Source organism: Poecilia reticulata, chromosome 21 (assembly GCF_904066995.2).
Source record: "Poecilia reticulata chromosome 21, P_reticulata-male-v2, whole genome shotgun sequence".
NCBI lineage: Eukaryota > Metazoa > Chordata > Actinopteri > Cyprinodontiformes > Poeciliidae > Poecilia > Poecilia reticulata.
The window spans coordinates 20,441,237-20,466,479 of NC_088850.1; the positions used below are offsets into that span (position 1 = coordinate 20,441,237).

At 38.6% G+C, this 25,243-nt stretch overlaps 1 protein-coding gene and 1 long non-coding RNA gene across 2 annotated transcripts; both read left to right on the forward strand.

Moving 5' to 3' along the window:
* The first annotated feature begins 17,595 nt into the window (after positions 1–17,595).
* Positions 17,596–19,718, forward strand: LOC145549845 (uncharacterized). The gene is made up of 7 exons (XM_081602813.1): positions 17,596–17,757; positions 18,067–18,138; positions 18,449–18,520; positions 18,829–18,900; positions 19,211–19,282; positions 19,593–19,664; positions 19,710–19,718. The coding sequence occupies exons 1-7, from the start codon at positions 17,659–17,661 to the stop codon at positions 19,716–19,718; spliced, it is 468 nt and encodes a 155-aa protein (XP_081458939.1). The 5' UTR covers positions 17,596–17,658.
* Positions 19,719–21,496: 1,778 nt separating this feature from the next.
* On the forward strand, positions 21,497–23,611 carry LOC145549760 (uncharacterized). The gene is made up of 4 exons (XR_014085610.1): positions 21,497–21,574; positions 21,885–21,956; positions 22,267–22,338; positions 22,654–23,611. It is a non-coding gene; the product is annotated as an uncharacterized LOC145549760 (long non-coding RNA).
* Positions 23,612–25,243: the final 1,632 nt, after the last annotated feature.

The window sequence follows — 25,243 nt, forward strand, 5'->3', positions numbered from 1 at the left end:
AGTATAAGTTAATACTTCTCACTCCTTTAATCGTTTGTATTACAGTCATTTTATTTGTAATTTCTGGTCCTCAACTTACTTTATGTTAGCATAAGATACGACTACGCAAGTCTCTCTTCTCCTCACATAAGTCAATGTTTAACCGTTCAGGTTAAAAATGCATTGAAATAATGCAAGAGTCCAAAACTTTAGGATACTTATCACACCCCTCAACCGTTGTAAGTCCGTCTACAGCTAGTTTTCTCTCACCATATGATTCGCTGCAGTCAGACACTCATTTCTTTCCCTCAAACGTGGAGAAAAAAAAGTCACAGCTTAGTAACACTCAGAGTGGTTATTGTTCTGGGTTTTCCTCCATTTACATTCAAAATTGTAATTGTTTCGTGGTCATGGTACTTGTTTTACCAAAGGAGAGAATGTGCTTGGTTGGATGAAGGGAAATCTGGTTCAGTGTGTTTCATGTTGCCTTCATTGATGGAGTTTTGTTACAAAAGTGTTCACCACATTGTGAAGTATCCTGTTATAATGATCTGTAACAAACTGATTTCAGTCCAAATGACTATTATAGGAGTCCATTAAAACAATCTATCACAGGCCAACTCATGAGGGATTTGTTCTCAATGGAACAATTAAACAGGATTATCCTTTCTGTAACCTACTGCTGCCTTTATGCTGGGAACTGTCACTCTGATCTGTTTATTAAATTCAGATGTTTTTCCACGTTTGTGGTGACACAGCGTGTGGAGAACTGCCATCTCACATAGAGCTCCAATATTTACAGTGGTGACACTATTGTGTTCGTGGCAGTGTTCCCACAACAATGTAGAGTCCAAGGGTAAAACCTTCACACAGAAGCCGGGACAAAACAGGGAATAAGTTAATCAAAACAGAAAGTTTGTTGGCATGAGGACTGATGTTTTCAATTTTGAGGGAGTAACCTGGATAACAAATACACTAAAAAGATTGGGAAACTTGAAAATATGACAAAAGCTCTGATCTTTTAGACAAAATTAAATTAATGCCTGCTAAGACATATATTGATTTTGAGGTGTGTCATTGATTAGCCGGGCTGTGAGCCGTTAAACTAAGGATGTCCTCTCAAGTCGCTGCAGCTGAACCCCAATCCTCTGTAAATCTCAAACGCTTCTCTAGAAGGAGACACCAAGATACAATTTCAGCTTGAGGCAGGATTTAACCTTTGACTTAGTACCTATGACCTCTCTCAGAGGAACTAAATGGTAGTTAAATTCTTGGCTTTAAATCTATCAAATGCAACCTGAAGATCAAGACTTACAGACTCCAACGGCGCTGCATCATCTGCATGAAACAAATTCTGTGAAGAGGGATGTCTGATGACAGTCAGTCATTTCAAATGAAATGTTTCTGGATACATCGCCTCAATTTTTAACAGTATAAACTGGGACAAGTTAAATGGCCTGACTTTTTTCAGTCATTTTGATCACTTGAAGTGCTTTACACTTACAGGCCACAAACACCCATTCACAAATGTATGCACCAATATGTAGATAGGGAGGTAACTCTGGGTTATCTGCCTTGCCCAGGGGCACATCAGCATGTGACGAGAAGAAACTGGAATCAAACCACCTACAACCTTCCAGTTGCAAAGCAACTTCTCTGCCTACTGAGCCACAGTCCACTGTACAGCCAAATCAACAAAATACCTCTAAGAAATGATTTTGCCTTTTTGACAAAGGAAGGTTGCTGAAGGCTTTTCGTGTTGTTGAAAAATTGTCTTGTGAAATCTTTAAAAACCCTACTTTCTGTGCTTCCTGTTTTGGGAACCAACAAGTGCAGAATATATTTGGCATGTCAAGCAGTTTAGATGGTGGCCAGATTTGCCCAAGTAAAGAAAAAAAGAGAACATGATCGTCTGTGAAATGATTCCTGGGAGATGCTCAAAAGCATGAGTACCCTTCGAACCTTGAAGTATTTCACTCAAACATGAATAATGATAGGGCAAAAGAAAGGGGTTGGGGGGAAAGAGGTCAAAGGATCACAGAAATCAGAGTGATCCATCCCCAGGGCCCTCTTAAGTATATACCCCGAATTTCATGGCAGTCCGACCAAAACCTGTTGACATATTTCTCTCTGCAGTAGATGACCCTTTGCGGTCCCCGGAGAAACATATTCCTGTATTGTTGACGCATTTCTTGAGCGGTATTTCTCGTTTACCTGCAGCAGCGTATTCTCCAGGGTGCACTTAGGAAACAGTGAAAGTAGGGCGGAGAGTGTGACCCTGCTGCGGTGAATGGGAATGACTCTTCTGCTCCTGCCTCGACCAGCCGGGACGAAGGAGTGAATGCATGCCGGGGAGCGTGTCAGAATGTGAATCTAAACAAGCTATTACCGAGGGAGTGGGGCTGTGCCGCAAACAAGGTGGATGAAAGTGAACACAGACTCTCTCTTGTTAGCAAACAAAAAAAGAAGAAGAAGTGCACCCCCTTATTTTTGGGGGAGGGAGGGAGTGGAGAAATTTGAGGGAAACAACCAATTTACCTTCCCAACGTTCTCTTTGTTCAGGCTGGAACAGAGGAGCCGTGGCTTTCCGGAGATTGTTTTGTGCACACATTCATCAAACTCCGGAGTAAAATAAGGCTGCTGGAGCTGTTTGGGCTTACGCAGTGATTCAACTTGTTAAATATGCCATAGGGTTATTGAAAATCATGCAAAGCAGCTCTGTTTGTCAAGCGACTCGCTTGCGACTGTTTGCGCCGTACGCAAATCTCCCCCATGATTATGAGATTTGGCCGTAAGCGCTGGCTGAAAAAAAAAAAAAAAAAAACGAAACAAGAAACTGTAGCTAAGCCGCCCATTGAATTCACCTCTAACCGCATTTGAGAGATCATCGTGTGCTTTATCTTGCGGTAAGACGAGGTATGCGCACAAGAAAAAAGGGCCTGAGAGCCTGTGCAAACAAAGCCACGGCATTTGACGTGTACGTCGACACTAAACACGGTCGATGTTAAGAACAAATGGCAGAAGGAGAGTGCGTGCACACTGCCAAGGTCCTTTCTGCCCCCCGTGGTTGCTCGTTGATCGGGGATGATAAATGGCTGGACATGGCCGAGCCCTCATTTGGCTCGCGCGGCATCAGGTGATAAAAGTGGAGCCCTTGTCAGGGATGGAGAGCGCTCCGCTCTGCAAGGACAAGGCCTTAGACCCACAGAGACATTAGAGGAGAACGGACTTAATATTCACCACAGGCAGGCAGCTCTTTTACGGAATGGCCGTGGGAATGGAAAAAAAGAAATGCCCACTAGCAGCTTTGTAGAAGAATTTAAGTGAATGTACTTTGTATTGTGGCTCTGCAGCAACCATTTGTAGGTTATTGATCACCTGGTCATCTGAGCTGTTGAATGCCATAAGACACTAGCAAAGGCATTCAAACTTCTTGAGCTTGTTTGTCACATTTCAAGCTCAAATGTATGTTTTACTGGGATTTTTGTAATAGACCAACACAAAAAAATAATAATTAAAAAAAGAAATCAGGCCACTTTGCAATTATCCACCACTAAGCATTTGTCTACCTCATAAAATCCCAATAAGGCAAAATTCTAAGTCTATTGACATAGACAAGGGCGCAATATTTTGTGGCGCTATTGTGACAACAAAAAACTATTTTAAAAAATGATGTATTACTAATTTTTTAGATAACTGTTTGGGTGTGACTGCATGTCAGCCTTCAAAGCACCAACAACACGAATACTCTTCTTAAAAACACCACTGAAACAAGTATGATTTCCACTTATCTGTATAGTAACTGCATTTAATATTTTTTGATTTGCTAATTTTTATTGGTGCTCTTGCAGAACAAACAGTGGAGAAAATAGTAACACATTAAATTTCTGCCATCACTGTCAGTTTTGCTTTTTATTTAGCCTTAACTGGAAGTCATCAACACAAGGATAAATCAAAGTTCTTAAAAGACATTTTTCAGGATATACGATAAATGATACGATAAATGCTCAGCTCTAACTCCCAATAAAATGAATCACAGTTGGGGGTCATAATATCATAAAACACGAATGGTTCCAGGTGTTTCAGTACTTTTGCAAGTCACTGTATTATTAAGCAAGTTAATATGCTAGAAGGCATCTACTTCTTAGTTTTCTTGGATGAAACACTGGAACTCTGCTTTTCTTTTCGCAGCCAATGAGGCGTTGTGAGGAGGGAGGCCACCAGGCGCCCGCAGCACACTTTTGGACGATTAATTATCTTAGCAGGCCTTACCCGGCTAATCACTCATGAAACAGAGATTTTGCATAATTCGAATCTACTCCGACAAAGTGAAAAGAAGAGGGTGGGGGGAGAATCTTTAATTAATGGAATCAAGCAAACAAAGTGAAAGCCACTGCTAATTACATTCAATCAGTGCGTAATCATAATGTTGTATGTCTCAATTACAGGATTTTAATGTCCTCATCATTGTAATCGCACACAGTGCGTTTAGATTCGCGCAGGCAGCCCACTCTGTTTAAAGATGCCCACCCAGCTTCCTAATATAGCAGTGTGCTGCCTTTGGGATAATTGATTTGGTTTAATATAATAGAAGACAGAGAAAGAGGAGAATCTCAAAGGAAGTAGGGCTGTCATGAGCCTTCAGTGCTGATGTAACACTGTACCCTCACCTCCATCTCCTGATCTCTGAAAAACTAATGAAGTTGTATTTGCATGCAGTCTGGCACTGCGTAGTGACACTCTGTCTAGTTTGTGGAGTTTGAAAATGATTATTTTGTCATCAGGAGCACATCTATTTTTGTCTGTGTCGTGGTAGAAACGAAAAAAAATACTTCTAGTGAGGTGAAGAAGCAAACGTAATAAAATCTAAGCTTTTAGAGCAGGAGAAACGCTCCCAAAAAAATGATGCCCCATCTGCTGTTTACTACAGTTATCTGATTTGAACTTGTATGCTGGTTTTCAAATTACAGAGATTAATTCTATTTGGCAGATCATTTTATAGAGCTGGTGAATGTAGAGTCGAGCGCTTTCATAATTGATATAGACGCGTTGCAACGTGGCGTCACAGGTGCAAGATACCGACGATGACTACTATTGATTTTCACTGTCAAGTTGTCAACATAAAGCGCTAAATCTAAAATGTAGGAGTGATATATCAAAGAAAAAAGGATGCAGTGCATTGTCAACACTACAACAAGTAGATAAGGTCCAATGGTATCACATTTCACAGGTAAGGAAAAAGTTTTAATGAAAAAGAAAATAGCGAGACAGAGGGAGGTAGGTCAGCTATGCTAGCTTGACTTTGACAACCGTAGATGTGCTGCAGAATTCCAGTGTTTCAGTTCAATTAAAAAAGAAAAGAAAGCCGACCCACACACCAGATCATCAGCAGAGCAGGTGTTTAAATTAGCTAATCAACCATCGCTGTGTTCACACAATCACTGATTAATAATGATCGCAAAATAAACATCAAACCTGGAAAACATGATACAGTAACATGATGGCTGAATGTTCTGTTCTTTACATGGGAAATGTCTGCATGTGCCATCGGTCTCTCTGTTTTAAACTGTAATGGTGGGGTTTGAAATCAAAACTGCAGTTTAAAACATTAGCAAAATTTGAGCTTACATACAGGTCCTTGTCTCTTTTTGCTGTTTGTCACTGTGGTTTCTTGGTTTTGCTTTTTTCTCTTTCTGCAGGTGTAGAGGCAGACATCAAGGGTGTTGGTTTGTGTTCTCACTCTGCTTCTATGCCTCATTCTTTCCTTTTAAAAACATTTTCCCCACATTTCTCTCTTTATCTTCTTTCAATTCTACGTGCTACACTGCTGGACAGGACACGTTTAAAATATATATTTTTAATTATATTTTCTACAACAGCTAAAGGTTATTCAGGGACACCATCGGGCTCCAAAGGTTGGCCTGGTTAACTTACTCCCTGTCACATGTAATGATTACTATAATTATCCCTTTTAGCCATAGGTTTTTCCTGCAATAATTTTTGCAAATATTAATGTCAATATGTCAATGCTCTAATTTACCTCCTGTCAGTCTGTCGCTGCACGCCAAATATTAGCCATCTGGGAAGGCAGCGTGTGTGGAGCCGATCTATCTGATCTGTGTACTAAGGAGCTGATTATAAATGATGTTTGATGGGCAGGCTCCTGAAGCTTTCATGAGATGGAATTTCCATAACTCATTATCCTGCAGGTTTAATAACTGTAATCATATTAATCCTTGGATTACAGTCGCATCAATCAAACACATTTATATTTAAAGGATGTAGGATTCCTGCTAACAGGTGTTTAGTGGTTTTTTCTGATGGATGGCTTCAAGTCTGGTTCATTTGCCTTCTGCCAGTGACAGGAGGCAAAAAAATGGAGCCTGTCAGAGAAATGATGTAAGAAAAATTTGTTACAGTGTCAGATTGAACATAGTGCAGCTTGTTACATGCAGGTCTGGCATTACTTGGAGCAGTAAGTAATGGAGTAATAGAGCAGTTTTGTCAAAACGGTTTTTTTAGCTATTTTTCCAAGCACAGAGCATAATTAATCAATTTATTGAAAGATGTCAAATTTGTTTTTCTTTCAAAACAAAGTGAACACAACAACGGGATTTTTAAAGCTATTAATTGCAGTTAAGACGCGATGTTTACATACAGCAAATAAAAGACTTTTTATTTAAATCACTGTCTGAAATGCATATTCCCCACAAGTTTGAACCAGAAGCTATCCGCACACCCAACCGCCATCTTGGTAGGCAAGCACAACGCAAAATATAGACAAAAATATAGTACTCAAAAACAGTAATAGGTTTAATATACTCATATTGTTTATAAATTAAACAGAAACAGGACGACAGCAAATGGGCTGCACAGTGGCGCAATTGGTAGAGCTGTTGCCTTGCAGCGAGGTTCTGGGTTAGATTCCCGGCCCGGGTCTTTCTGCATGGAGTTTGCATGTTCTCCCTGTGCATGTGTGGGTTTTCTCCGGGTACTCTGGTCCAAAAACATGACTGTTAGGTTAATTGGCATCTCCAAATTGTCCCGAGGTGTGAGGGCATGGTTGTTTGCCCTCTCTGTGTTGCCCTGCAACCGACTAGCGACCTGTCCAGGGTGAACCCTGCCTCTCGTCCGGAACGTTAGCTGGAGATGGGCACCAGCACCCAGAAATAAAGTTTACAGAAGTGTGATGTCACATAAGATAAGAGCTATTTATTAATTCTTGTTTTAATTCTTCCGAATTACCTAAATTATTTCTACAATAACGAGAGAAAGAAAACATCCAACATTTATTTATTAACGTCTTCAAAATCAGAAGTCTTAAAACATCTACGGCGAGTCAAAGACTATTCTTGGGTGCTGAACTTTCTAACAATAAGGTCTCAAAGAACAGAGTTGTTTTCCTTTTCAAGGTTACTCATGTTTCTTGCATGTTGAAATCTTGCCTTTAATTACGTTCTTTATGCTGAATTGTTACTTCACAGTTTTTTAAACTGGCGTGCTGGGCAGCAATTTGTGTGACATTTAAGCAGGTAAGAGAACCTCCGGCTGGTCTGTTTGGGTGTAATTTTGGTCCGCACTCTCAAGCACACACATGTCTGTCTACAGGATGTCTGGTTGTCAGTTTACCACAGATCTGCTGCAAACTGGGTGGTTAAGTTAGTTAAAGATGCTGCTTTGATGTGCAGCTAGGTACTAGAGGTGGGGTCACAGACCAAAGAGGTTCTGCATCATGTAGGTGTTGGCCAGAGAGTCTTTTACTGGCAGAACATGACTTCACAGGCTGAGGATTTTCTTTATTATGGTAACCATTTACTGCAACCGACACTAAAACTACGGCTCCCACATTCACCACGATAAAAAGAACTTGTTCCTAGTTGGCAAAAATGCTACCCCAGCCAGCTTCTCACCCTACATAGATCAGTGGGTGGTCAGACTTAGTTTGACAGCCAAGTCAAACTTCCTCATTTCTATCAATTCCTGTAGCAGCTACCAGTTAGCGCTAATGTTGGCTTGCATGTAGAAAGTGCAGATTTGCTTATAAGCCGTGAATATTCCAAAAATGTGTACATCAAAAGAAATGATTTTGACTGGAGGAAAATTAAAAGAGCTTTTATGCAGTAGATGATGTCGGTAGGTTAAGAATTAAAGCAGATAGCGTGTTTTAAAAGCTGACAATCCCGAATAATTTCAGTCCCTTGTTGAAATTAGAACAAGGGACAGATAAAAAAAAGTTGTCATAAAAAATCAAGCTTCTTAATTTTTAGACATCACCACAAAACACTTAGTATCTGATAAAATTAATTACCTTTATTAATTGCCTTAATTACAATGACTTGAATAATGTCCACCGAAAGGTAACATTTGTAATTCCCCTTTGAAACAAAAAGGAATTCTAAATACAAATGTCATACATGATTTGGTTTAAATTAAACAACCAAAAAAGAGATTAAACTGCTGCAGCCAAAATATTTTGATGACTGTGGGAAATTGTAAGTGGCCTGTCCCTGCACAAGTATCAAGTTCTTTCTACTTATTCAAGTTCTAACTAGAAAGCCAGTTGAGAACTAGCTTTCTCAACAAGTAAATAAAGCTACTCCAATCATGAATGTTTGTTCTGCCATCGCTAAAGTCAACATGGTATTTAGCAGAAGCTAATGCTAATTGCTAGCTTCTTTTCAAATTATACCCTCTTGTGAAAAACTACAACCCTTGAGCACCAATTTAATTTAATTAAATATTGTATTTATGTTTATACCTTGTTCTCTACTGCCAGTGTTTTAATTTGTTCCTGTTAGTTTCCTGTTTTAAATAAAGGAATTGGGGGGGGAAAGAGAGAGAGAGAGAGACAGAGAGCGCTGTGGCATAAACAGTTTTCAAACTAAGAATGTGAACATCTAACTACTTTAACAAATTCTTCGCCGGCGACACTAAAACATGAACAAAGATGTCAAACATTCAACTAACTTGAAAGCTTACAAAATAGCTAAATAGTGAATGCTTCAGAATTTATCCTGGAAAACTGATTTAGGGGAACCTAAGTGTGCTAAATATTTTAAAAGACAGTGCTAGGCTAAATTAGCTCTGCTATTAGCATATCAGCAGCAGTGTGCCCACCCACTACTGGCCACGCCCAGCTGGAGGTTTGAGAAGACGCAGCACACACACAAAAAAACATAGAAAAGTAGACAGTTGGAAGCAAAAGTAGCTTCTTTGGTGTCATCTAGGAGAGAAACAGCTAAATAGATGAACTCTGAGCCAGTTTTCAAAAGTGAAAGACAGGAAATGCAGCTAGCAGCAGGAAAAACTCCACCAGTAACTCTCTCCAGGAGAAAGACGAGGTTTGGTGTATTATCTATTGAAAGAGAACATTAGGTTGTTGGCAGCTGATGCTTGTTTGTGTCGCACATGGCACACACAATTCATGCCATTAGGTTATGAATAACAACTCACTTATGTCATTAGAAAAGTTTTACACAGATTTTAGTATTAAAGTGTAATTAGTTTAATGGCCTCATTTAAAATTTTAATTTTTCTCATTTATAATCTCATGTATTTATTCAATGCCTAAAATGTCATTATGCAGACCAGGTAAATAGCTGCTCTTTCTGAGAAAAGCTGAATGTATAAACGACTCGGTTATCTGAAAGAACAAGATGTAACTTTTAAAAACCGCACCGTGGAATAAAATGTCACTTAGAATTTATTGCAGAAACGTGTATGAATCGAACTTTTTAATTTGCGGTGGCAACGCATTTCAGCTGTCCCCTTCTTAACCTGACCAACCCTTATTTAATGAGCTCCTTTATTGGGGCAGATTTAAAGTCTTGGTTTCTACACAGCCTCCTTGGTCCAAACAGCAATTCCTTCCCAGATCCAGATCAGAATTTTATCCAGCAGCAATAAATCAAATCAAAATCAAATTTACTCGCTACTGTTTCCATCGTGTCAGAAGATGACATCAAAACAGTTTTCAAATCACTGAATATTTGAAAAATTTGCAGATCTTCATGATCATTTAAGGCATGAATGTCAAAATGAGGATATTAATGATTTATTTGAACTGTCTATTTTCTCCTGATTGTACAACACTTAACTGCACGTATTTTTTTTTCTTTGAAAAATCTAGTGCGAAAATTCAAATTCAACTGGATTTTATTTAATACACAACAAGGCCAAAAATATGTTAAAATGAATGCATACCTTCACCTGAATGTTTTCAAAAGTAGAGCTAAATGTTCTGGAGTTTTGTGAAACGTCACTAGACCAGGGATTAACAGTGTCTTGTTAGTGATTCCGACTGAAAACTTGTGGATATACTGAAACAGTCTTCCTCAGTTTGAAGAAAGAAACATCAAGACTGTTGGAACATCAGCGTCATTGTCCAGAGAATCTTATCCCGACAGGATGAGGAGGTGTGAACCATGAAAAACAGTCAAATCTTACCACACCACCAATTCAACATTTAACACCTTTGCACTTAATTGAGCTTTTCAGCAAACTGACCTCCTGAGCAAACCAAGGCCTTCCAGAGAAAGGTGATCTAGTCAAATGAGGAAACGTTTGACCCGTCGCATCAATGTTTTAAGGAGTCGATGTGAGGCTTTCCGTTCTTCACACAATAACCCGACTGTCGGGCACGGTGGTGGCGACCAGTCATAGCTGTGTCTACATTTTTTTTATCCCCTTGATTCTGCTGAGCTAATTAATTTTTGTCGTTCCAATCCGCGCAATTCTGCAGTCAACGGAAACTCAACTGGATGGAACAAGCAGCTGCCTTCTTCCTTCAAAATAAACCTCTGTGTCTGTGAGGCCAAGAACTTTACAGTTTTTTCATTTTTCAGTCAGTACAAAAATAAATTGGATTGAACTGGAATATCCTAATCTCAGGGCTCATTGTGATACCGGCTATGATGGAAAGGCAGGTCTAGCCTACAATACGGAGAACGTACCACTGAAAACGTCGGGATATAAATAATTTGTTGCATTTTTCTTGGGAACCATGAGTGTGTGTGGTCCAACAGCACATCAGCTAAAGCAACATAAAGCGCCGGCGATGCCTCCCCCTCCCGCTGCTTCTCTCTGGTCCTCAACTCGTTTGTAAAACATTGCAATCATCGTAGGGGGGTCTGCAGAGGATAAAGAATCCGTCAGCCCGTTGTTTCAACCTTTCTTTTCCTCCCCGCTGCGTTCTGTACACGCCGCTGCCACCACTCTGACAGCGAGTGTGTTTCCAACCCAACTGTCAGGGTAGATTGGCAGGCGGAAAAGGTGTTCGTGTGTGGATGCGTGTGTGTGTGTGTGTGTGTGTGTGTGTGTGTGTGTGTGTGTTGGCACAGGTGAATTAACAGGACATTTCGCCTGTATACACGCAACACTAACGGGACATTTTGAATTAGTGGGACAGTGCCGATGTCCTCATAATTCTTGCAACGTAAAAATGATTGGAGGGGGTTTTAATGGATGCCAAAGGGTTAAATTCCAAAAATCAGGCAAAGTCCCAATAATTCACATTTACATGACATTTGTGTATAACCTGTGTATCGATATGGCGCCCCGGGTGGTAACTTTGGGTATTGCACTTGCTCATGAATAATTCACACATGTGTATTTTTTTAGACACGCTGATTGGCTAGCACATGGGAGTCCCTGTAATGAAGGTTTTTGTGGGGAAAATGTGTGTTAGATAACAATTCTCCTTAAAATATGCTACTTTATTGAATGCAAATCTGGCTAAATTAAAACACTGATTATTTTAGAGGTACTAAATCTGTAGCTTGCTGTTGGGTGATTCATTTCAGCAAAGTTAATCTTTAATCTATGGTTTTATAGTATACTGAAGGATGTAAGAGGATTAATAATATCGAGATTAAAATGTCAGTGGCCTAATAATATGGTATTACTGACCATAGCATATTTTTGCATAGTAAATTAAATGTTGAATGATTAAAATATAGCTGTTAATAAATATTGGGAGATTGGAAGATAATTATCACATGCAAATGTAATTGTTTAGGTGTAGGGACAAACCTTACCCAACTAAATCCTAATCTACAGTGATGCAACTCACTAGAGGTTGGAGATTTGATGAGAAAATTTTAATTTTATTAAGAAGAGACTTAGACTTGTCAGAGGTTGTGTGAACATTTCTGGATAACACCTTTTTATCCATATATACAGTGAATCTGGAAAGTATTCACAACGTTTCACTTTTTTCATGTTTGGTTGTTATAACTTTTTTCCAAATTGTATTAATCCCTTTCCTCAAGATTGATAACACAAATGTCCTATTATGACACGATGTGTGAAAAAGTGTGTGATTTTTGCAAACTAACTAAAAACAGAATTACTAACAAATTACATTTAAATACATAAGTATTCACAGCCTTTATCATGAAGCTCAAAATAGAGCTATTTTTACTGATAATTGCAGAGATTAAGTTCTACAACTTAAATAGAGTCCACTTGTAATGAATTCTGTTAATTTGATTAGATCTGGAAAGGCACACACCTGTCTTTATAAAGTCCCAAAATGGACAATGTTTGTATGCAAACACCAAGCATGAAATCAAATACATTGTCTGTAGACCTCAGAGACAGCATTGTTTTGAGGCAAACATCTGGGGAAGGATATTAAAAATTATGTTGCTTTGAAGTCCCCAATGAGCTCAGTGGCCTCCTTCATTCATAAATGGAATCAGTTTGGAACAACTAGGGCTCTCTATAGAGCTTGTTGGTTGTCTAAATTGAGTGATCAGGAGATAAGGGCCTTAGTCAGGAAGGTAACCAATGTTCCTCTTTTGATAGAGGAGAACCAAGAATCTGACCCCTGGCTACAGAAGCTGGCTCTTGGGATGTGGAATGTCACCTCTCTGGTGGGGAAGAAGCCTGAGCAGGTGTGCAAGGTTGAGAGGTTCATCTTGAAATAGTCTGTCTTACCTGCTTATTGGCATGGAGTTGGAATTGATGATGCCATCATACACCTGCTTTATCAAACCCACTGTCATCTGGACAAAGCAGGCAGCACTTTGATGATCATGTTCTTTGATTTCTCAAGTGCATTTAACACAATTCAGCCTGATCTGCTCTGTGAGAAACTCCAGAAGACACAGATGGAGCCCCCAACAATCAACTGGATCTATGACTACCTCACAAACAGACCACAGTTTGTGAGACTGAAGGACTGTGTGTCTAACCAGGTGGTCAGCAACACAGGAGCTCCACAGGGCACTGTACTCTCACCATTCCTTTTCACTCAGTACACGTCATGCTTCCAGCATAAGTCTGACTTCTGTCACCTATGAAACTACTCGAATGACTCTGCAGTTGGGGATGTATCAGAGATGGACAAGAGGCTGTGGCTGGGGATGACTGAAGATGATTATCCACAAAGGGATTTTGCATAAAATCAAAAAAGATGTTTTAGACAATGCTGACCATCCCATTATTTCAAATCCGAATCTCTTCAGCCAGATGTTTCTTCAGATTGGTTGTAAAACGGACTGCTACAGGAGATCTTTCTTGGCCACAATCTATCATAACTCCTTAATTAGTTACATCAACATTTAATTTCCTTTTTGAATAAGCAAACTATTTTTAAATTTAATTGAATAAAGACCCAATGAGATCAAGATATACACCAGAGGTCACTAATAGGCGGACCCTGGTCTGCATCTAGACTAAAATTATGTCTTATGCAAACCCAAAACTGAACCAAAACAAAAATAGCAACCTAAAATCTTGTTGAGCACTGTCTGATTTACTGGCACAGCTTTTACAATCTAAGAAGATTTATCCCTGAAGGAACAATCTGTAAGGACTGATCCTTACACGTTCTGGCTCCAAAGGGCTACTATTCTCAAAGCTTTCACAGCTCTGAGGTAAGTAGCCCTGCAAATCTTAATTATATTTGGTTCCACACACAACTGTGAGCCAGCTTTCTCCACAATGAATATTATAAAAACCAAATATTGTTCCTGGCTCACCAATGAGCACATCCACACATGCATGAGACTGGTTCTGACATCATTCTAGCACAGGTTAAAATTCTGGCATGACAAGCAAGCACTCACTTCTGTCACTAAAAGCAAAATAAGTGATCTAAGTCTAAAAATGTTCAGTTATAAAATATGTTCATTTTTAAATAGTTTAAGTCCAGATGGTAAACAAAAATATAAATCAAGCTTTCTTCTATTAGTTTTTTTCTGAGGTCATTCACTTGTGAACATGCAGTTTTCTTGTTTTACTTAGGTTCTTCTTTTGACTTAACATCCTACTTTTACTCAGTGAATGAGAGAACATCAAACATGAGAAATCAGACATACATATTCAGCTCCCTGTTTCATGACAATAAATATTGTCAAAAAGTACTTGAATATGACAGAATCCATTCAATTTGAAAAGCAAATCAAGGCATACAGACACTGAAAAAACTGCCCAGCTACTAAATTTTAAGTTGTATATATTTTATTTTTCTCTTCAGACCTTGGCATTATGAAATATTGCTAAGATATCATGAATTGAATACCCCTGATATACACAATTGCACATACTATATAACTTTGGTCACTATGGAAATGACACCTGTAATAATTTTGGAAATCACTTTCATAAAGATCTACGGTAGTGGATAAATAATAAATCTATCACAAAACCTAGTGAATGATTTGTTCATCAAAGAACACCTAATTGGAGAGAGGAAAAGGGGTGGAGCTTTAACCCCTCCCCTCTGTCATTTTCCTCCCAAGACTGATGTTGCGCTCTCTGTGAGGAATGAACAATTCTGCGCTGCAACTTGGACGGATGTGGAGAAGTATGTAGGTAAGTCTTTCTTAAAGTAATTTGAAAACAAGCAAGGTTGGCAAAGTTTTACTGATATTTGCAATGTGACCGACATATATTTTCATGCAGCACTTCCTAATTAAGGCACCGCTAATGAGCAAAAGCTAGCTTGTGTTGAGAACAGGTGACCACTTAGAACAAGGTTTAAACACGCCATGTGTTAAATGGAATGACCATTTAAAAACAGGAATTAGAATGTTACATTTGTCTTAAAATTGAGTCAATGCCAACTAGAAACAAAAATGGCAACATGGGCTAATGGCTGCTCACTTCAGTTATGATGTTAGCATGTGCAGCTAACCTTGTTTACTGTTTTACATATTCATTTTATAAATGTTCAAGAATAATTTCATTATAGAACACAATAATTCACAGTGCATAGCTCATAATCCATATCTCTTTTTTGCAATTTATGGTGCAGTTAATGTAAAAATAAATAAATAAATATTACCAGAAGTTTTTTCATAAGAAAGTTTAAATAGCCAGATCATTCAACAGTTTCACATGGTGTGATTTAAACCTTTTTGATGTTTTCCTTATTAACTAGTGCTTTCAAAATATTTTGTAGGCTATTTTGTTGGGTAAGTTAAACAAATATGAAAATATGAAACCAGCTGCAACTGAGGTTAAGAGAAGTGCAGTCCTATGTTAATTTCCACGATTGTTTTAAGAACACTTTTGGAGCTATTTATTCTTTATTTTCCTTATTCATTGAACTGTTTGCCGTCTACTCCTAAGGTGTGTGCTTGACACAGTCCCAGCAATGGTTATTCCTGACAAGGCACAGAATTCCTAAGACTGTGCATAGATAACCCAAAGAGTAATATTGTTTTCTATCACGAGGGCCTTGCTAAAAATACTTTGGCCAATTGGATTACCTAGCATTGCCTTAGCTCTGTATATAGTGTTAATCTATCTTGAAGTTAATATTAAATGAATCTTAATGATTCGTTTGGTGTCTTCTCCACAGGTTTCTGCTCACTGTGACAAAACTGCAGGTGAAGAACCGATGGGATCACTGTCCTTATCTCTTGAAACACAGGTGAACAGCTGTCTGACTTGGAAATATTTGTAATTTATCTGACAGGTATTTTAGTGGACATGGGTTTTTGAGAGAGTAGACACAGTCCCAGCAATGCTTATTCCTGTCAGGGCACAGCATTATGAGGACTGTGTATAGATGACCCGAAGAGTAATATTGTTGGCAATCACTAGGACCATGCTTAAAATACTATTGCCAAACAACTTTCCTAGCTTTACCATAGCTCTTTATACAGTTTCTCTCTATAGTGTTCTAACGTAAAGACAATATTAAATTAATCTTAATGACTCAATTGCTGTCTTCTCCACAGGTTTTGGCTCACCCTGACAGAACTGTAGGTGATGAACCGATGGGATCACTATCCTCATCTCTTGAACCACAGGTGAACAGCTGTCCGACTTGGAAATCTTTGTAAATTTTCTAACAGGCATTTTAATGGACATGTGTTTCTGAGAGTAGACACAGTCCCAGCAATGCTTGTTCCTGTCAAGGGACAGCATTATGAGGACTGTGTATAGATGACACATAGAGTAATATTGTTGGCAATCACTAGGACCTTGCTTAAAATATTATTGCCAAACAACTTTCCTAGCTTTCCATAGCTCTATTGACAGTGTTATTCGATAGTGTTCTACCTTGGTGTTAATTTTAAATGAATCTTAATAAGTCGTTTGCTGTCTTTTCCACAGGTTTCTGCTCACCCTGACAGAACTGTAGGTGATGATCCGATGGGATCACTGTCCTCATCTCTTGAACCACAGGTGAACAGCTGTCCGACTTGGAAATCTTTGTAATTTGTCTGACAGGTATTTTAGTAGACATGGGGTTTTTGAGAGTGTAGACACAGTCCCAGCAATGCTTGTTCCTGTCAAGGGACAGCATTATGAGGACTGTGTATAGATGACCCGAAGAGTAATATTGTTGGCAATCAATAGGACCTTGCTTAAAATACTATTGCCAAACAACTTTCCTAGCTTTACCATAGATCTTTATACATTGTCTCTCTATAGTGTTCTAACGTAAAGACAATATTAAATTAATCTTAATGACTCAATTGCTGTCTTCTCCACAGGTTTTGGCTCACCCTGACAGAACTGTAGGTGATGAACCGATGGGATCACTATCCTCATCTCTTGAACCACAGGTGAACAGCTGTCCGACTTGGAAATCTTTGTAAATTTTCTGACAGGCATTTTAATGGACATGTGTTTCTGAGAGAGTAGACACAGTCCCAGCAATGCTTGTTCCTGTCAAGGGACAGCATTATGAGGACTGTGTATAGATGACACATAGAGTAATATTGTTGGCAATCACTAGGACCTTGCTTAAAATATTATTGCCAAACAACTTTCCTAGCTTTCCATAGCTCTATTGACAGTGTTATTTGATAGTGTTCTATCTTGGTGTTAATTTTAAATGAACCTTAATAACCCGTTTGCTGTCTTTTCCACAGGTTTCTGCTCACCCTGACAGAACTGTAGGTGATGATCCGATGGGATCACTGTCCTCATCTCTTGAACCACAGGTGAACAGCTGTCCTACTTGGAAATCTTTGTAATTTGTCTGACAGGTATTTTAGTAGACATGGGGTTTTTGAGAGTGTAGACACAGTCCCAGCAATGCTTGTTCCTGTCAAGGGACAGCATTATGAGGACTGTGTATAAATGACCCGAAGAGTAATATTGTTGGCAATCACTGGGACCATGCTTAAAATACTATTGCCAAACAAATTGCCTAGCTTTACCATACCTCTTTCTATAGTGTTGTAACTTGAAGTCAATATTAAATTAATCTTAATGACTCGTTTGCTGTCTTCTCCACAGGTTTCTGCTCATCCTGACAAAACTGTAGGTGAAGAAACGTTGGGATCACTATCCTCGCCTCTTGAACCACAGGTGAACAGCTGTCCGACTTGGAAATCTTTGTAAATTTTCTGACAGGCATTTTAGTGGACATGTGTTTCTGAGAGAGTAGACACAGTCCCAGCAATGCTTAATCCTTTCAGGGGAGAGCATTATGAGGACTGTGTATAGATGACCCGAAGAGTAATATTGTTGGCAATCACTAGGACCTTGCTTAAAATACTATTGCCAAACAACTTTCCTAGTTTTCCATAGCTCTATTGCCAGTGTTACTCAATAGTGTTCTACCTAGGTGTTAATTTTAAATTAATCTTAATGACTCGTTTCCTGTCTTCTCCACAGTTTTCTGCTCAAGCTGACAGAACTGTAGGTGATGAACCGATGGGATCACTGTCCTCATCTCTTGAACTACAGGTGAACAGCTGTCCGACTTGGAAATATTTGTAATTTGTCTGACAGGTATTTTAGTGGACATGGGTTTTTGAGAGTGTAGACACAGTCCCAGCAATGCTTGTTCCTGTGAAGGGACAGCATTATGAGGACTGTGTATAGATGACCTTAAGAGTAATATTGTTGGCAATCACTAGGACCTTGCTTAAAATTCTATTGCCAAACAACTTATCTAGCTTTACCATAGCTCTTTATACAGTGCCTCTCTATAGTGTTCTATCGTGAAGTCAATATTAAATTAATCTTAATGACTCAATTGCTGTCTTCTCCACAGGTTTCTGCTCACCCTGACAGAACTGTAGGTGATGAAGCAATGGGATCACTGTCCTCATCTCTTGAACCACAGGTGAACAGCTGTCTGACTTGGAAATCTTTGTAAATTTTCTGACAGGCATTTTAGTGGACATGTGTTTCTGAGAGAGTAGACATAGTCCCAGCAATGCTTCTTCCTGTCAAGGGACAGCATTATGAGGACTGTGTATAGATAACCCATAGAGTAATATTGTTGGCAATCACTAGGACCTTGCTTAAAATACTATTGCCAAACAACTTTCCTAGCTTTCCATAGCTCTATTGACAGTGTTTTCGATAGTGTTCTACCTTGGTGTTAATTTTAAATGAATCTTAATGACTCGTTTGCTGTCTTCTCCACAGTTTTCTGCTCACCCTGACAAAACTGTAGATGAACAACCGATGGGATCACTATCCTTGTTTCATGAACCACAGGTGAACAGCTGTCCGACTTGGAAATCTTTGTAATTTGTCTGACAGGTATTTTAGTGGACATGGGTTTTAGAGAGAGTAGACACAGTCCCTGTAATGTTTATTCCTGTCAGGGGACAGCATAATGAGGACTGTGTATAGATGACCCATAGAGTAATATTGTTGTCAATCAATAGGACCTTGCTTAAAATACTATTGCCAAACAACTTGCCTAGCTTTACATTAGCTCTTCATACAGTGTCTCTCTATAGTGTTCTAACTTGAAGTCAATAATAAATTAATCTGAATGACTCGTTTGCTGTCTTCTCCACAGGTTTCTGCTCATCCTAACAAAACTGTCGGTGAAGAACCAATGGGATCACTATCCTTGTCTCTTGAACCACAGGTGAACAGCTGTCTGACTTGGAAATCTTTGTAATTTGTCTGACAGGTATTTTAGTGGACATGGATTTTTGAGAGAGTAGACACAGTCCCAGCAATGCTTGTTCCTGTCAGGGGACAGCATAATGAGGACTGTGTATAGCTGACCCGAAGAGTAATATTGTTGGCAATCACTAGCACCTGGCTTAAAATGCTATTGCCAAACAACTTATCTAGCTTTCCCATAGCTCTATATACAGTGTTACTCAATAGTGTTCTACCTTGGTGTTAATTTTAAATGAATCTTGATGACTCGTTTGCTGTCTTTTCCACAGGTTTCTGCTCACCCTGACAAAACTGTAGGTGATGATCCGATGGCATCACTGTCCTCATCTCTTGAACCACAGGTGAACAGCTGTCCGACTTGGAAATCTTTGTAATTTGTCTGACAGGTATTTTAGTGGACATGGGTTTTTGAGAGTGTAGACACAGTCCCAGCAATGTTTATTCCTGTCAGGGGACAAAATTATGAGGACTGTGTATAGATGACCCATAGAGTAATACTGTTGTCAATCAATAGGACCTTGCTTAAAATACTATTGCCAAACAACTTGCCTAGCTTTACATTAGCTCTTTATACAGTGTCTCTCTATAGTGTTCTAACTTGAAGTCCATATTATATTAATCTTAATGACTTGTTTGCTGTCTTCTCCACAGGTTTCTGCTCATCCTAACAAAACTGTCGGTGAAGAACCAATGGGATCACTATCCTCGTCTCTTTAACCACAGGTGAACAGCTGTCTGACTTGGAAATCTTTGTAATTTGTCTGACAGGTATTTTAGTGGACATGGGTTTTTGAAAGTGTAGACACAGTCCCAGCAATGCTTGTTCCTGTCAGGGGACAGCGTAATGAGGACTGTGTATAGCTGACCCAAAGAGTAATATTGTTGGCAATCACTAGCCCCTTGCTTAAAATGCTATTGCCAAACAACTTATCTAGCTTTCCCATAGCTCTATATACAGTGTTACTCAATAGTGTTCTACCTTGGTGTTAATTTTAAATGAATCTTGATGACTCGTTTGCTGTCTTTTCCACAGGTTTCTGCTCACCCTGACAAAACTGTAGGTGATGATCCGATGGGATCACTGTCCTCATCTCTTGAACCACAGGTGAACAGCTGTCCGACTTGGAAATCTTTGTAATTTGTCTGACAGGTATTTTAGTGGACATTGGTTTTTGAGAGTGTAGACACAGTCCCAGCAATGTTTATTCCTGTCAGGGGACAACATTATGAGGACTGTGTATAGATGACCCATAGAGTAATATTGTTGTCAATCAATAGGACCTTGCTTAAAATACTATTGCCAAACAACTTGCCTAGCTTTACATTAGCTCTTCATACAGTGTCTCTCTATAGTGTTCTAACTTGAAGTCAATAATAAATTAATCTGAATGACTCGTTTGCTGTCTTCTCCACAGGTTTCTGCTCATCCTAACAAAACTGTCGGTGAAGAACCAATGGGATCACTATCCTTGTCTCTTGAACCACAGGTGAACAGCTGTCTGACTTGGAAATCTTTGTAATTTGTCTGACAGGTATTTTAGTGGACATGGATTTTTGAGAGAGTAGACACAGTCCCAGCAATGCTTGTTCCTGTCAGGGGACAGCATAATGAGGACTGTGTATAGCTGACCCGAAGAGTAATATTGTTGGCAATCACTAGCACCTGGCTTAAAATGCTATTGCCAAACAACTTATCTAGCTTTCCCATAGCTCTATATACAGTGTTACTCAATAGTGTTCTACCTTGGTGTTAATTTTAAATGAATCTTGATGACTCGTTTGCTGTCTTTTCCACAGGTTTCTGCTCACCCTGACAAAACTGTAGGTGATGATCCGATGGCATCACTGTCCTCATCTCTTGAACCACAGGTGAACAGCTGTCCGACTTGGAAATCTTTGTAATTTGTCTGACAGGTATTTTAGTGGACATGGGTTTTTGAGAGTGTAGACACAGTCCCAGCAATGTTCAGAAGAGTGTCGGGACAAAATTATGAGGACTGTGTATAGATGACCCATAGAGTAATACTGTTGTCAATCAATAGGACCTTGCTTAAAATACTATTGCCAAACAACTTGCCTAGCTTTACATTAGCTCTTTATACAATGTCTCTCTATAGTGTTCTAACTTGAAGTCCATATTATATTAATCTTAATGACTCGTTTGCTGTCTTCTCCACAGGTTTCTGCTCATCCTAACAAAACTGTCGGTGAAGAACCAATGGGATCACTATCCTCGTCTCTTTAACCACAGGTGAACAGCTGTCTGACTTGGAAATCTTTGTAATTTGTCTGACAGGTATTTTAGTGGACATGGGTTTTTGAAAGTGTAGACACAGTCCCAGCAATGCTTGTTCCTGTCAGGGGACAGCGTAATGAGGACTGTGTATAGCTGACCTGAAGAGTAATATTGTTGGCAATCACTAGCCCCTTGCTTAAAATGCTATTGCCAAACAACTTATCTAGCTTTCCCATAGCTCTATATACAGTGTTACTCAATAGTGTTCTACCTTGGTGTTAATTTTAAATGAATCTTGATGACTCGTTTGCTGTCTTTTCCACAGGTTTCTGCTCACCCTGACAAAACTGTAGGTGATGATCCGATGGGATCACTGTCCTCATCTCTTGAACCACAGGTGAACAGCTGTCCGACTTGGAAATCTTTGTAATTTGTCTGACAGGTATTTTAGTGGACATTGGTTTTTGAGAGTGTAGACACAGTCCCAGCAATGTTTATTCCTGTCAGGGGACAACATTATGAGGACTGTGTATAGATGACCCATAGAGTAATATTGTTGTCAATCAATAGGACCTTGCTTAAAATACTATTGCCAAACAACTTGCCTAGCTTTACATTAGCTCTTTATACAGTGTCTCTCTATAGTGTTCTAACTTTAAGTGAATATTATATTAATCTTAATGACTCGTTTGCTGTCTTCTCCACAGTTTTCTGCTCATCCTAACAAAACTGTCGGTGAAGAACCAATGGGATCACTATCCTCGTATCTTGAACCACAGGTGAACACCTGTCTGACTTTGAAATCTTTGTAATTTGTATGACAGGTATTTTAGTGGACATGGGTTTTTGAAAGTGTAGACACAGTCCCAGCAATGCTTCTTCCTGTCAGGGGACAGCATAATGAGGACTGTGTATAGCTGACCCGAAGAGTAATATTGTTGGCAATCACTAGCACCTGGCTTAAAATGCTATTGCCAAACAACTTATCTAGCTTTCCCATAGCTCTATATACAGTGTTACTCAATAGTGTTCAGTAACAGACTCCTACATATGATTTATATTTTAAAAAGTAAAATTGTCTCTCTTGTTTGTAGATTATCCTGAAAAGGACCATCCTCAGAGAAATCTAAAACGTCCCTGGTCTCCTACAGAAATTGCAGCAGTGTTGAAATATTTTCAGAAATACATTGACACTGGGAAGCTGGCAAGTTTTGTTGAAATTCAACAGTGTCAACAGACAGAACATCCTGCTTTAATAAACCGCTCAATTCAGAACATAAGAGACTTTGTTAGAAATTATGGTGTGTCCAAAAGAAAAAGTAAAAATGTCAGATAAATCTTGAGCCAAGATGTTCTAAACAAAATCTTAAGAACTTTCAAGCATTCTGTTGTTTTAAAAAATAAAAACCCAGAAGTTCAACTCTTAGGTGAGTATAAACGGCTCATTGTATTAGAGAGTATGTACTGTTAAAAGTAACATTTAAAGGAAAAGGCATTTTGTTTTAACCTTTACCTTTTTTCGTTTTGTTTGCTTGTTTATTTTTGGAGTAGTTTTCTATAATGTGCTCTGATTTCTAAGTTGGTCCAAGATGGATGTTGAAGAGACTCAACAAAACTTGAACTCTTAATCATTTTCAAAGTAATTCAGAGAATTGATTTTCAGGTTGTTGAAAAAGGCAAAATTGTTCTAGTAATATGTTTTCTTAAAGGTATCACAATTAATTTTTGTTTTCTTTTGTTAAGTTGGGCTTCACCTTTAGTTGAAATGAGGCACAATGCTTTGTAGAGCATTGTACCTTAATTTGAAAGGGCTTCAGGATTAATATTTGAGTAGAATAGTATTCTTAAAACCTGCTTCAAAGAGAGATTTGTTTGCTTCTCAATCTGTTTAAGTAAGATTTTTGTTTTGTTTGGGTCATGTGTATTGTGTGGTATCTAGAAGAACTTGGGTTTAACTTCATTATTGACTAAAGTCAAACTGTTTTGAAAAACTAAGCTTGATAGGATCCTGTGTTTTGGTTTGCTCCAAAAAATAAAAATTGCAAAAGACAATGTCGTTTGTTTATTCCATAATACATTTTAATTTGTATAGGTCTAAACATTACCCTATAGGTAATGAACAAGCACTATATTGCTGACCATATTTCTATTTGATCATTATTTTTTCATATTTTGACTGAGATTTTTGTAGTCCGTGCCTGTGTTCATGACAAATGAACACTACCATTATTGCAGGGTGTGAATTAATCCATTTGATGCTCATTTGGGTACTTTAGTATGTTTTAGTGACATTCTTTGAAGTCTTATTTTAAATGTCCTTGCAATTCTCATTGGTACTTATAATGTATTGTTATGCAGGGGGTGTGGCTTATTTATCTAATTACCGATGTCCTGTTAATGTTGCATAAAGTCAGGTCATTATATTTAGAGTTGTGTAGTGTGTAAACACAATTTTAACTGAGATCTTTGTTGAGTGGCTCATTAAAGATTTTTTGACACATTCAGCCGGTCTGTAGAGCAAGTGGAAAGGGGTGCTCCCATAATTCACCACTGTGACTGGTTCGGAAAAATTGTCCTTACAATTCACCGGGACCTGTATAGGTGTGTGTGTGTGTGTGTGTGTGTGTGTGTGTGTGTGTGAAAGAGAGCAAGGGTAGATATGGGATACAGCAGAATGATTGGCAGGTTAGTGCCTCAGAGTGGCAAAGGACTGTCATCCCTGTAGATGGGATGGCCTAGTTGGTTTCTACCACTGATGCAAATTTGTTATTTATTCGTAGTTTTTCAGTTCTTCTACTTAAATACTGTCACGGTCACAGCTTTTAATGGAATAACTGACACTGATTGATATGTGAAATGTAATGTATGATATATTGTTTTTGATTCTAGAGCTGCGGTTACCTCTGATAACATGCAAAAGTATCAACTGTTTAAGTGTTGAAGACTTTAAATAATAGTGAAACGAGCAGGAATATATCCATAAACATTTAGTCACAAAAACCTGATTGTTTTGGCCATCAAGCATATTCTAAGTAAAGATTAATAATTTCAACACAGTATGCAGATTAGTTCAATTAGGCATAATTAGGCATAGCCAGTACGACTACTAGAAATCTTACAATATTACTGGTATAGATTCATATTGAAACAAATGTTGGATATTGTGGAAAAAGTTTAGTATCTTTAGTCAGTCGTTTTGAACAGTGAAACTCAAATTATATTCAATCACTACACAGAGTGAAATATTTACATTTTTGTAATTTTAATGATTCTCTACTGACTCAAACTAAGACCAATAAGTTAAAATATTCTTTCCTCCAATCTGACAAAACTTAGATTGAGGAGTCATTACTTTCTAGAACAAGTTGAAGCCCTATTATGCAATAAATGGTTGTGATTTTCTATTTAATCAAGCAATTCTAAAAGTGAAAGTTTTTCTTTTTATTTGATGCCATTTTTCTTTCTAATGACTTTTTGAAAGCATCATTGTTTGATGGTAAAGGCTTCAGAGAACATTTCTGACATGTGAAATATTTCATTTTTACATAGCCTATTCTGCTCAGTATTCAAGAGAATGCTGCAAAAAAGACAAGGCGATGTAAAAGTCCAAAAACTAGAAAACGTGCTTGTGCAGGTTATCTGTTCTCAGTAACAGATTTCAACCTTGGACTCACTTCGCTCAGC